Here is a 14,085-nt window from a genome sequence, read left to right as displayed (position 1 = left end):
TGGGTTCAAATATCAACGAATATATTTTAATTACCTTTTGTAGGCGTTGTAATGCTTATAATTCAAAAGCTTTAGAGGGAATATTGCATTTACGAAATTGAAGCCCAGCCCTCATATTCTCCAACCTTACGCTGCAATAAACGCATCAGAAGTCGCTACGTGTACTACAGGTCAAATTATTTGACGTGAATGTCGCTCTTTCCCCGATTAGTAGTTTTTGTTTGGATCAGCTCGTAGGAGTGAAATAACTTGGCCGGTGGCGCCCATAGCAACCTTGTGTGTTTATTTCAGCGTGTGCTTAGAGCATGGGTGGGGGTCTGCTTTCAATTTTGTAAAAGTGCTCGGCGCTCAGAGTCAATAAACTTTAATAACAACCGACCTTAGCAGCCAGTTTAGCTACGCCTTGGCTACGCTGCGATGCACGGGGGGAACTTTAGTCTTTCTGCACGTACGACTACCCCGCTACGGGTGTTCGCCAGCAGAGCATAAGCTGCCATGAACAACCTTGTGCACAGTAGCCTTCTTTCTTCAAGCTAAAGTTATGGCGGTGTCACGCGTTCGTCGATCTGCTGGTGAGAACATTGTTCCAGTGACAGCCATAGACTGATGGCAAAATAGGGTGTCCCAATACTGATCCATTTTTGGGAGGCAAATATAGTGCAGCTAAAGATGCCCTGTATATCCGCTATCGTTTGTGGTTCTGTGTTTATGGAATGTGTCGCTGCTCTGATTTCATTCTTCTATGGTCGACTGTGAGCGGTCAGTAGCAATATTTTGAACGAATGAAGTTTCGCCGAAAATATTCTTTTATATTCGGTGCAGGCATGTTTCATCGCGGTCGCCTCGTCGTACAGGCGTGAGATTGCCGTTGAATAGATTCAGTCATCTCCGGCTTTGAAAAATGCGCCATCTTTCTGTGCAGACATCTGCTTGTTGTGTCCTGGTTTGTTCCCAATGGCCTATGCGAGAAGCGTGTAGATGAACGTCTTGTCAACAAACTTTCTAGCTAAACGTCCTGAAATGACATACTTAACTTCCATGCAGAACGTAGCAAAAAGAAGGAGGGGGACGCCATGTCAGTGGCCTCCTAGATAAGAAGGGCGAAGTGCTGAATATTCTGCGTCACCTAATGTCGGCCAGCGCGGGGCACAGACTGGATACGAGTGCCGCGTATTCCTGCTAATCGTACACGATTCCCATTCGACCGCTGACGCCTAAAGTCCCTCGAACGAAAAAATATCCAGGGACGTTACTGACGCCGTCCTCGCACCCTTCAGATATCAGCGTTTGACTGCGCTGCGTCCGGCTGTGTCTTTTCTAAAATGAATAGGATAATTCTCTTACAATAGTAGCTCGTGCCGTCTCAATCGCACAGGTTGGGGTTTAGTGCAAGGGAACGCAGATGTCTAAAGCACCCTTTACCTGTTGCCCCCGCTGGTCGACATTCGGTGCAAAAAGGTATCAGCACTACGGCTTTCTTATCTAGGTGGGGTTGGTCTTGTTCACATTGCCGTGGGTGGCTGATCGGGGAGGGGAGGTGCCAGATCAGGCTGGAGAATTTTCGGTGGGGGCTCATGGGGGTCTTTTTTGTCGCCTAGAAGTAAGTCTGACCACGGTTGTGGTGGTGGGAGATGCGGGCTGCAGCTCTCTCACCCAGTTGGCACGAGTCCCAGCCGAACGCTGGTGCAGCAATCGAGCCCAGTCAGTGGCCGCGATCTTCCTTCTAGGCGGTGTTGGGCGATGAGGCCTTAGCACTGCCCCCCTCCCCCCCAACCTCCTTTTCCTGCCTACGTGCATGCTGACGTGTATTTAACAATATTGTGCGAGAATATCGATGATCGTCCTATCATGGAAGCATTTTAGCAATTCTTGAAAGGGGGCAGAATAACATAACAGTAATGTATGATTTTGAAGATTATAGAAGATTTTATTGACTTATTGACTTCAATTTTATATTTCAGTGATAGACAACAACATGGCAAAGATAAAACCTGCGCTCAGTAGGCGAAGGAAAGCGAGTACAAACAAACTCTCGAAGGCTGCACATGATCGACGGAAACGAAGAGGAGCTGATCAACAAAGGTACTTCGTGCTGATCATTGACGTTCGTTTTTTTCAAATAGGAGACAAACTAGATGGCTCCACTAAACGTAAAATATCTGAGATCATGCAGTCTCTGACAGAAGTTAGAATGCGACCGGATTCCCCATACCAGGCGTTTAATTTTAGTTCAACCAAATTTTAAAAAATGTAAAGCAGTTTTATTTGGTAACTTTTCATTTTACAATTACCTAACCGGCTTGGCAAGCTTGCGTGTGTATTTAGGCGACAAATACACGGATATCCCTTAAATAACCAGATCGGTAGAGGGGATTTCTCCCTCGCGTGAATACCCCTTAAACGGCACCAAGCGTTCTAAATTCTAACCAGATCGATGAGGGTCTCGCGCTAGCTCGCACATCAGAATCAAAATCTTCGAGCGCGCGGGGGACAACGCATAAAGCTGAGGATTGAGGGCCTAAAAGCATGTGGTTGGAGTCGCGATCGGTATCATCGAAAACCACTATATCGGTCAATTTTATAAATATTGTAAACACGAGCATCTTTTTTTTTTTTTTTTTTTTTTTTGGTGGGGGGGGGGGGGGTTTAAAAAACAAAATCATTTGTTGCTTGCCCGGCCCGATTGTTCGTTTTTATCACCCACTTTTCCGGCTCCACCAGGCTCGCGCCTCAATCGCAAGTGGTAATTTATTGCGCAGCAACACGCTTCATCTGTCCTCCAAATAATTCTGAAATTGACCGACTGAGTAGTTTTCGACCACGCCCAACAAGTTTCTAATTGAAGCTATATGGCTCCATTTACTAACTAAAAAGTTAATCAAAAGTGTCCGCCAAAATCAGGCAAACTAATTTTAATATGAAAAGTTACCTAATGAGAGTGCCGTTTTTTGAAAATTGGGTGCAACTAAAAACAAAACCCCGCTGTGTTATACGTCTTCTGTTTCTTCTCGCCAGCTCCGAAGCTTCATATGCAGCACAGCTGTGTGTACCGAGCCGACTATGCTTGACGTCGACGGCACTGAAGAGCAAGCCTGAATACGTATTACAACCGTACTGTATATGATTCAGGTGCTTGTGCCTCGCCACTATCACGCTAAGCATTTCTACTTTGACAGGTCATTCGATTTTCTTGAGGCCACAACCTCATCCCAGCACCTTCTCGACAGAAGCCTTGAATGGTTAGTGCAGCAAATACCACAGCCGTTATAAATAGGTTTTCGAATTTGCGGAACATCCGACTAAACTCTTGATGTAGTCGTGCTCAATCAATACGACCAGTCGTCATTTTGTGTGTGTGAAATTCCAGCCTTGAAGTTTAAGCGGCCCCGCTGTGTGCCATAGCCAAGCAACGCCCAAGTCTCCCTCCATGGAAACAGAGACGTAAGTGGGACTTGCAGTGTTCTTCCTTGATTGCGTAGGGTTTTGCAACGTTTGCATGGGGAGAGAGAGGAACGAAAGCACAGTGGGGCTTGTGCTTGTGCAATAGCTTAGAGAACCGACCAGTCTCAGCAGCTGGAGAGATAGGCATGCCTACTTGCCGTTCCGCGCTTTGCCCCAGTGGGATGAAAGCGGAGGAAGCTATAGACCTTTCCAGCGGCAGTCTCGAACGAAGCGATTTACAGCGCGTGTCCCTGTCCCTGGTTTTGAGAGTGTACGTCAATGTTGCCCGACTGCGCTGAGCTGAGGAGTTTCTCGTCAGTGGGCTGGGGCAGCCTGCGCAGGCGCAATTTCGGACGCTGGTAGCGTCTGAACTGCCGCGTTTTCTTTTTTTATTTTGTGTTTTGTGGCGAACATAATTTATAGAGGTATTTCAGAAAGCAGTGCTCTATTTTTGGGGACAAAAACAAAGAAATGAAAGCTGTTTTGGTGAGTCCGTGCGCGGCAGAACAAATGCAACTGGAATGTTTGTTTCATTTTATGTTCATTGTTTTACGGCACCGTACGCTCAGCCGTGTCAATCTATAAAGGTCAAAATATTTCACCACACAGGATATCCGTACTGCATAAATATTCCCCGCCCACAACATAAAATTCAATGAGTCTCATCAACCGAACAAAAAATATATTGTACGTACCCCACGGTGCCGCGTTATCTGAACAGGATTTGAGAAAGCTCTCAAATAACACAGCATATCCAATATACAGTGTCGTCGATGGTCACTTCATGACGATCGGACGGAATCCGGCGTGTTCTGAGGAACATGTAGAAGAGAGCTCCTTTTTTGCACAGCTTCAAGCAAATTAACAAACTTGTCTATTCTGCCCACATTCCCCGGACTCGACCCTATCAGCTATTTTTCGCAAAGACCCCGGAACACAGCCGGAATGCTTTTTGGAGATTATTTCTACGGAAATAATCCTCCAAGAGCGTCGAACTGCTTGCGTCGCGGGCTGCTTGACGTTCGCTCTCTTCGTTCGTTTCCTGCGAAGGCCGAGTGGGCTACGGGCCCTGGTATTCGCTGGTTCTCACAATGGAAGATAACATACAAACGGTAAGCATTCTAAACAGGCGAATAAAATAAAAACTTCCAAGAAAAGCCGCCGAACTCCGAATGCAAAAAGCAGGTGGGGAGTCACGCTGACCGGGTTTTCACAGCTCAGGCGGGTGCCGGAAATTTCTGGCTGATAGAGATCGCTCGATTCGCAAAATGGCAGCGGCCAGAGCGCTCTTTTTGCGGGTAGGGGAGATGCAGAGCCGTATATGTAGTGTTTGGCCATTCGTTGGAAAGTATAGGAGACAAATGAGGAGGCGCCATTGGCTGAAAGCGGGCTGGGCGGGTTCCAGGGCGTCTTCAGAAATTCGAATGTGACCAACCAGAAGCCGGAAATAATACCCTGGCGGTGGTCGCAGAAAACAAACCTGATAACTGCATTAGAGTAACTCTCGATGACTGAAAATATGGTACACGTGATGTTTCAATCACGCTCGTCCAAAAATGATGGTGGAAGAGTGCGACTAGCAGAACGATCGACATAATCCGTACGCCAAGCGCCGAGGGCCGGGAATCTGCCGTCCGAGCGGTCACACTCTGTCCGAGCAAAACAGACTTGAGCGGCGCATTCGTTTCTTACATCTCTCTGCATGATCATGATCAAAACAACACGTGCACCCTATTTTCAACCATGAAGAGTTACTACACTTCACTCTTACGCGCTTATCAAAACCATTTACGAACATAGACCTTTGATCAGAACTATTTCTCGCTACCACCGCTAGGGGATTCTTTTCGGCTTCTGGTTGGTCAAAAGACCATGCCAAGCCCTCTTTCCGTGTCTGGTGCACGCCCTGATGCTGTCGTACCGCTTGCATCGAGGTTCATGTGCGTTTGAACACGTCATGCTGAAAACCATCAGCCAAAAAGAAGTCTATCTCTACCTCTCTCTTTCTACTTTGCAGTTGTGTGGGTGTCGTGTGTGTCATCTAGGCCTCATTATGGCGTTTTAATCGTCCTTCTCAGAGAGTTTTTGTTTGCAGGAACTTAGAAGTTCACCTAACATCTTTCCCGTCATAGAAGATTCACTTTGCCTGCATTAATACCATTTTAAACCTCACGCTAAGCTTTATCAATATGAAACCTTTATTTACATATTTTATATTTTAACTGCTTCTGTACAAGCCCCTTGCACAATTCAAGCTTAAATGAGCAATCTCTTTGGGATCCTGGTCACCGTATACTGGTTAATGCAACTGAAGCTACACGAAGTTAACGGATCCGTATTTTCACAGTACCCTCTAGCAGCCAATGTAGCTGCTTCCAGATCCAATATCTCTCTTTCTTTCTGAAATATCGACACGTAAAGAAGTCTAAGTTTAGATGTCAAAACTCAATACATCAACGGCACACATCACAGTAGACTTAACACACTCCTGTTTTTGTTTTACCAAGATTTTACTACAAGCAAAAAAAGTATATTATATACCTACACCAATATAGTCCGTACATCTTTCACATCATCTTTAGCATGTGACTGGCAACTTTTCACCCACCATCGTATCAATCTCAGACGTATTTTTAAAAGAAACTAAGATTGCCACATTATCTAACAAAGCCGTTTTTCGTTTTCTTATATGTCATAATTTTGTTTCAATCGATGATGTAACTACATCACCTCAGTATTTCTTCATCATAGAGGTCTTAATCATTGATATCACAAAAACTTGAGAAAGTTGACATATATGTATCATTAATTGTCTCGGAACGATTAAAAAAACCTTAGCAACAGGGTGAGAGTGACGAGTCGTTTTTCCTCCAGAGGTTTGTCATTCCAGGCTACATTTTTGCGAATTTCTTTCTAGTAGTTGAGTGATGAATTGTTCACGGGCATCATCGACAGTAGGCAAGGCCGCCCCACATTCTATATGAAGATCCGTCCGAACTGCGACCGCTAGCTTTTATGGCTGGGCGCAGTGCAGTGTCTGGAGGTGTCTCCAGTTGGCCCGAGTATGCTGTACATTTTTTTTCAACATGAGATACTAAGTCCTTTAATTAAATTATTTGACACGTGCAACAGTATATTATACAACTTTTATTCGTGCATTAGAACATGAGGGCACTTGATCCGCTCTACTCTTAGCGGCAAGTATTGTCGCCCCAAAGTCCATTGTTGCAATATGAGCAGGACCCTACTTTGCATTCTTCATCTTTCGTGCATGTCTGTAACAAGATATAAACATGTATTCTAGACAATGGCGAAATAATATATTTTATAGAGAGTACTTATTTATATAACGCAAATGTTGCTAAATCGATCAATTTCGGAACGATCAAAATAATTTTCAAGAATTTGTTAGCACGAAAAAATCAAAAGATTAGGATGGTGAGCAAGTAGAAACAACTGTTCGTCCTAGCCGTGACATAATAAAACATTCCTGTCATCATAAAAAAAAACAAAAAAAAAACTTCATTTGAACTTTTCAAAACTAAAGAAAAACTTTGTGACATGTGTGCTGTGTGAGCTGACTTCATATCATAACAATGTTTTCTTGTTTGTATGTTCATTTGTGCATTCCACTAATTCATGTTTTAATCTCTAATGATTGAGTATGTGACACACAAAGAAGAGAGTGGGTATGTTCCACCTCTCTCCAGCTGACTTCATTAAGGGAAAACCATCAAAATATGCGAACACAGCGATTGAGATGCTCGCGTAGAGTCACTTCATCACTCCCTTACAGGCCGCCTTTTAGACATTTGGGCGTTGTTCAGCTCACAGCATGCCCGAAGAACGACTTTTTGGGCGGCGCCGTGACACATCAAATGCCTAATCAGCAAGCACGGGCACAACGTGTCAGTTGAGAGTCTTGGTCGTTCGGTCTAAGACATATTGCAGATATACCACACGCAGGTAACAACTTCAGGAAGTACTATATAAAAATTTACCTAGAGGCTGTCTAATGAAAGTATCGTTGGAAGCTTTCTTTTAGGTGAAAGCACAGACAGGGAAATTGATAAAAGATCCTTCAGGGAAAGCACCATTTCTCTTCTATCAAATTGTGATGTTTGACTGGGATCGTGGTTCACTTGCACAAGACTAAGTGCATTTTTGCGCGAATTCAAGTTATAGTTCATATAGTGTTGTGGTACCACAATACTGACACACAAGCGCCTTCGAATGTCTTGCCATCAAGATACATTTTCGAGGCGATACAACCGCGTCATTTAATGGTATTTTACTTCATACTTATGTGAAGAAACGCGTTTCAATTTCACCCCTTCAGGGCGTTTTATGAGAATGCAAGCACTTCAGAGGGATAGCGTCCGCGTTAAAGGCAACAAGGCAGGAAAAGCACTAATTTTCTCCAGGTTCTTCGGCTTGTATTTTCTGTGCTACATCTTAATACCTCAACGCCAACTACCAAAACAAAAACGACCAGTTTACTAAAGGTTCAAACTTACTTTCGTATTATTTTTAGCGGTAGGAGCACTGTATATATAAATACTCAGTATCATCTGCGCATTTCTTATCTTAGTCAAGGTCCCATTATCTTTCTGTTTTTCTTTCATGCACTCTGTGCATTCTGCGTTTTAACTAGGAAGAGCTGAGTTCGTACGTAGATGAGTCAAAGAAAAAACAAGAAGTTTATTTAAGCCTTTGTGGAAATTGCCTGAGTTTAATGCGCGTTGTATTTAAGTGCATTATGTTCTTGTTCCCTCTATGTAATGCCTTTGAGCCATTCGAGGAAATTAAATAAAATGAGAGCGTGTTCTGGCAAGCTAAGTGTAATCATGAGAAATCACCAAACATTATAATCCCAGCCATTGAGGTACTCAAGTAGAATCTAACCATCGCTGCCTCACATCCTCCGATTACAAAGTTCATCATTTTGCACGTTATTCTCTACACTGTGGTATCGATGAAAGTTTCGAATGGCGGCGCAATTCTCCATCCCAATCGCAATTTGCGATTGCGGGGCAAATGTGCCAGTTTACGGACTTCCTCAGGCGTTTAAGGTATTTTCCACTAAACCTCGTTCTAAAGTACCGCGAGCTAAAGTTCCATTGCGCAACACAGAGAAAGAATTTTGAGGTACTCGAATAAATGAAAAAAATTCAAATCAATTGACGTTGCCCAAGTACTTCTCTTTTGGCTAACAAAATGCAATATTATGCTCGTAGCGTGGTAGAACAGACTAAACTTGAATCGATTTTTAATGGGATCTTAACTGTATTTCTGATTGATTTTACTACGATAACGCAGACAAGATACTATAAGACATTGCATCATATATATATATATTAGGCATACAGCCGGGCAGCGTTCTTTTGCTTTAAAATAGATTTACGTGGGGAAATTCTTATCATTGGGGGGGGGGGGGGGCGGGGGGGGGGGGGTTTCTCGCAAGACTCGAGATAGAATTTAAGTACTTGAAAGGGATAGAGGCCCACTAAAGTCATGAATACACACTAAAAAAAAAATTTTTCAAGTTCCCCATTGTAGATTGATTACGACGAAGGAATCAGAACAATTTCAGGGAACCTGACATGTTTTGTTTACTTACTATTCGATAACATTGAGGTCTCTTTGCCTTCACCTGCCAATGGGGTCCTGCTACGGGCTCAGAGATGACAAAGTAGAAGCTGAGAAGTAAAAGAATATAACAAATTAGAGTCCAGTAATGATCACATGCTATGACTACGTCGATCACGTTAAAAAAGCAGCGCTTGTGAGGATATCTACAGCTATAAATATACATGCCGTAAAATACTGCGGCGGCGCACACTTCGTTCAAGTGCCCACTATTAACATAAAAAAAACGTTGGAATTTTGTAAAATATTCGTTAAGCGCCCGATTTCACCGGACAAGCGCCCACGTCTAGATTCACCCAGTTTTCAGTAAATTTGGTGTTGGCGCTCCGATTCCTCATGGTATGTATTTTAGACAGGCGAACAGGGAATGTGCAGGTGTTCCATATCTATGCGGAGTGAACATTCGTCTGGAGATCGTCTGCTAGAACTTCGCGGTTCGCTTGCTTTTTGGCAGAGGTTGCGATGACGTCAGAACTTCGAGCTCTTACTGGCTCTGAAGGAAAGAATAGTGGGTAGACCTCAATGCTGGCTGTCTTGAAGTCTAGACAGCACCCTTCTAATCACAGCCAATCAGAGCTCGCTGTCCTGACGCATAGAGTTATTATAATGTACGCTAGAGGTTCAACTGGCGCTAGTGTCTATGCGACTTCCGTGACGCAAATTGAAGCATACAGCATCCAGTCTACTTGTGTGGTGCTCCTGTGCATTCCTATAGGAACGCGCGCGTACATTTTGTCTCTTCGCCGAAAAATAGCACGGAAGTTTGGTTATTTGGGTCGTACCGAATAGTATGTACCTTGATTGACATTGTAAGAGTGTAATTGCTTTGCTACATTTCAGTCCCAAATATGTGTTCCACAGCAGGTGTGTAAAAACAAGCGACGATTCAAAGCCAAATTACAATCGAAAAGAATATAGAGTGTGTTCAAGGTTCGCCAGCATTCCGGTGACGCTTATCTATCGCTAATATGCCAGTCCTGTCGCTATATGAAAATGACCCCGTCGTGCATAAGCGGATAAAAGCATTCAAAAGGTAAACAATAAACTACGTGGGCTATGAAAGGTGCATCTTCGTGTTGTTTTCTCTGCCGGGCAGCTTTTATCGGGCACTTGTTCTCAAAGACTTCGAGCGTGAGGGTAATATTTTGAACGTACAACGAGTATCTTCGCACAAAGCAGAAATAGTAAAGCAGTACTTATTTACTTATTTAAAATCAGAATATATTACGCGGCCTTTAATTTATTTTGATCGCACGTGCACGGGTAGTTACTGATCTAGTGTTACTGCGTAGTTCTTGCCGTCTCCCTTGGTTTCCAGACGTCCTTCGTTCAGTTGGCACGTATATCCCACATGCTGAAAAGTGCCGAAGTCGTGTTCGTGCTAACAGTGTCCGACAGTGCAGAAAAGTACACGTACGAACCCCTTTTAGCACCGTTTTTAATGCGATGAATTGGAAAGAAAATGCCGTAACTGACCAATCATTTCGTCGGCCTGACTGAGAAATGTTTGAAGCTACCTAGCACGTACAAATTCTTTAGGATATTTGCTCTTATCACCGAGCGCAGGGAGAAAATGCACTCACTTTTTCCCATAAAAATGCATTACCGGAAGTCAATTTTCGACTGGTTGCTGTCTGCCTCAATTTGCGTCAGCACACTAGCGCTACTTGAACCTCTAGCGCGCATTATACTAACTCTATGCCCTCACGTAACCGCAACCTCTTCGCAAGAACGGATACTTGCTCTCCACATACCTTGTGACTTTTTAGATCGGCTGAAGATATGTATGCAGAATTTCTTCGGAAAATATCTACAGAAATGATTTTCTAGGAAGTTGATAGAAACACATTTGCAAATGTTTTATTCGGGGAAGTTATATTCGCAGTAACGTACTACAGAGGCCTAGTCGTTACTGTAGATAGAGAGCTGTTTATGCATAACGTTTTACCACGACCAGAATTGTACAACTATAGTCCCTTTGTAGCCAGACGAAAAATGAACCGAAACAAGTCCAAAGGCGTGACGACAGTAATCCACACGAGGAGGGACAAAGTACAAACACAAATTTCCAAACAAAGCTAGGTGACAGGCGCGCGACCGAAAAACTCCGTCTGATCCTGATATCAAACCATGGACCTCAAACTGCTGGTTAGTTGAGTTGGAAGAACGCTAGACTGGAAATGGAGGAGTCCCTGGTTCAATACCAGGACCAGGCGGATCATTTCGCTTGAGCACCAGTCAACAAGCTGTGTCGGGTGATTTCTGTTTGTCCTATGTCCCCCTTGTTCCACTTCTCCAGGAATTATTTTCGTTATTCTTGTCCAGCTCGCGTGCAACTTTGTATTTAATTGCATTATCATCGGGTGGGTCTTCTTTTCTGGTGCCCTAATCTCGAAACTTGTCGAAAAAGGCGACGAGAAATTCGGTGGCCGTGACTGGCCGCCGCAGCGCTCGATCCTGGAGACGGCCACTCAGAACCTGCACAGCACCGTTTTTCTCGCCGACTTTTTCACGAAGTGTCCAGGCTAGGGCCCATGGTCTCCATAGGGACATGCATCATAGTCCTGCATGTGGCATGAACGGCGAAATTCTATAATTATTCAAGAGCCCGTGGCATTCGACTGGGGTTCCCAGTGCAGTGAACAATATGACATTGTCAGATGCTTACAATATTAAATCAAAAAGGCGATACTATTGTTGCAGAATAAATTGCTCTTGCATTGTCAACAGCATTAGCAAATGTAATCTTTTCCTCACTCCTAGTTGCTACACACACAAAAAAGTAGTTATTATGGATATTCTAATAGCACATGTATGAAACCTAGACAACATATATTTTGTGTTTAACGAGGTGCACCTGAGTTACGAGATAAAAGAACTAAGGATGCACATATATTCAGTCTAAAAATAGGGATTTGCGGGCCGGCGAGCTGGAGATACTTAATCATAATATAACACCTGAGACTAGCACGACTTGAATGTTTCATCATTTTTCAGTGTTACATTATGATTAGGGTTCGGAGTGTTCGGTTTAAACCGATACAAACCCATAAAAGTAGGTCTAATCCGTTTTCTAAAATTTGGTTTTAACCGAAAAAGGTCAGTATTTTAGGGTCGCGTCGACGTGGGTGGGGGAGGGGAGGGAGAGAAGGCTTTGCAAGGTTCGACATTGTGTGACGTCCTTCGTGATAGCCCTTTTCCAAGGTTCAGCATGCAACAAAATAGGTCTTGAAGTGGCCTTCGCGGGTCATCTGTGTCCTTTCTGTGATTGGGCTTAGTGTGTCAAGTTCCCGGTCCTAAAAAAGAGTTCGAATGTGGGCTGGTATAAGAATTTTCGCTTCATGCACTTCAGGGGTCATCGAGGAAAGCCGTTAATACCTTTCTTAACACCCTCTCAAACTTCCCTGTGGTTGAAAACATAAATACAATAGAATTTTGTTTTATGCCATTCCGTTGGTTCCTGTACGGTCATAACCTCAGATGGTCACGTCGTCAGAATGGGAAGGAAAAAGAAGCGCGCTGAAGATTATGCCCGCGAATTCCGAGATTTCGAAGTGTGTCTTCGCGGAAGTTGTAGCGAAGACCACGTATGTATACCTGTCGTTATTCTTTGAGTGATCACAAATATCCCAGCTACAAGGATCATCTGATCCGGTGTCCAATGACGTTGCTTTCACATTCACCGAAAAAAAAAGGGTAAAATTTTTTGGGAATAAATATACACCGAAAAAAAAACGAAAATGGAATTTTAAAATAAACACCGAAAAACTACGCCGAATTTTGAAAAATAAAAACCGAAAACGTGGAACCTTAATTATGATTAAATATTCAGTATCTTTGGGACACTTTACCCAAAGACGCAGTTATTAGGCAAGCCCTGTCCTTTGGTTTATATTCATATCTTCCAATGTACTGTCACTTTAACTTGTAACTCTTACCTTTCCAGAACAAGAAGAGTAACGATGAGCATGGTTACGGCACGCATTGTCGGCGGGCTATTGGGAAGTATCTTTGCAGATGTGCTGAAAGAAGCAAGTGGTTTCGAAGTCGGGCCCCTACCTCTTTTTATAGTACATCGACAACTGCAGCACGTATCAAGTATGACGTCATCACTCCAGTAAACGCCCTTTTTTATTAAAAATGTTTTACTGCTGTTTCGCAGGTTCGGTGACCTGGCACAGAAGGTCAGCGAATGTCGCAGGCGTTCAACGTCTTTAACCTTGTGCGACGTCCTGTGGTCTCCTGGAAGAGGTAAGCGAACTGTCAAATAATATTCGCAGCTGCAACGAATTCATAATTGACGGGGTTTGGAAATTTCCGTGTGAAGAGTCGACTGAAAAAAGAAAACGAAACGTGATTGAACAATGGCCGAGCGGATACAAAATGGGGATTAAAATAGTCTTTGTATAAAGTTCCCACTATTAATTTATTACTAGCACACTTTTTCCCACACCATAGGACTAGGCCTCAGTAGCGATGTTGTATCTAGCTTATAAAAATACAGCATGATCAATTAATCCATCCATGTGCAGACCTCCGTCCCTGTTTGGAGCACTTTCTAACGCATGCATAATTTCTTTCACAAGGTCATAATATCTTACAAGACAAGTCACAACTTGCCTATAAATGAACGGTATAAACATGATTATGCTAAATATAGAACAAAGATAATATTTGAAACTGTTACGAGAAGAAGCTTTTACATATCTGTATCCCTCATTATTAACGCGTCATAAGAATACGCGGTAATATTATGTCGATCTTCGCAACCTCACGATGGTACGAATCTGTTCGTTAGGAAATCTGGGTACATTTTGTCTGGACCAGTGGCTCGCAACAAGTTAAGAAATTAATACCTGTTTTAAAGTTCGCCTGCTAATATTAATTTGGTCTGATAATAAAAAAACTGCAACACGACTAGTGGAATTGGTGTCATTGTAGGAATAAGAAAATATTAATAGTAATAATATTGCAAAATTAAACATGCAGAAATGT

The 14,085-nt window shown here is 43.2% G+C and overlaps 1 protein-coding gene across 1 annotated transcript; it reads right to left on the bottom strand.

Moving 5' to 3' along the window:
* Window positions 1-6,588: 6,588 nt before the first annotated feature.
* On the bottom strand, window positions 6,589-13,090 carry LOC8031352 (antimicrobial peptide ISAMP-like). Its single transcript, XM_029973851.2, is given in 4 exon segments — window positions 6,589-6,650; window positions 6,653-6,716; window positions 9,062-9,140; window positions 13,029-13,090. Coding segments are annotated over 4 exon segments (252 nt in total). The 5' UTR covers window positions 13,076-13,090.
* Window positions 13,091-14,085: the final 995 nt, after the last annotated feature.

This window comes from Ixodes scapularis, unplaced genomic scaffold (assembly GCF_016920785.2).
Source record: "Ixodes scapularis isolate PalLabHiFi unplaced genomic scaffold, ASM1692078v2 PGA_scaffold4__175_contigs__length_147842914, whole genome shotgun sequence".
In the NCBI taxonomy this organism is placed as follows: domain Eukaryota; kingdom Metazoa; phylum Arthropoda; class Arachnida; order Ixodida; family Ixodidae; genus Ixodes; species Ixodes scapularis.
The sequence above is the reverse complement of the archived record's forward strand: the minus strand, read 5'-3'. Positions and strand labels throughout refer to the sequence as shown.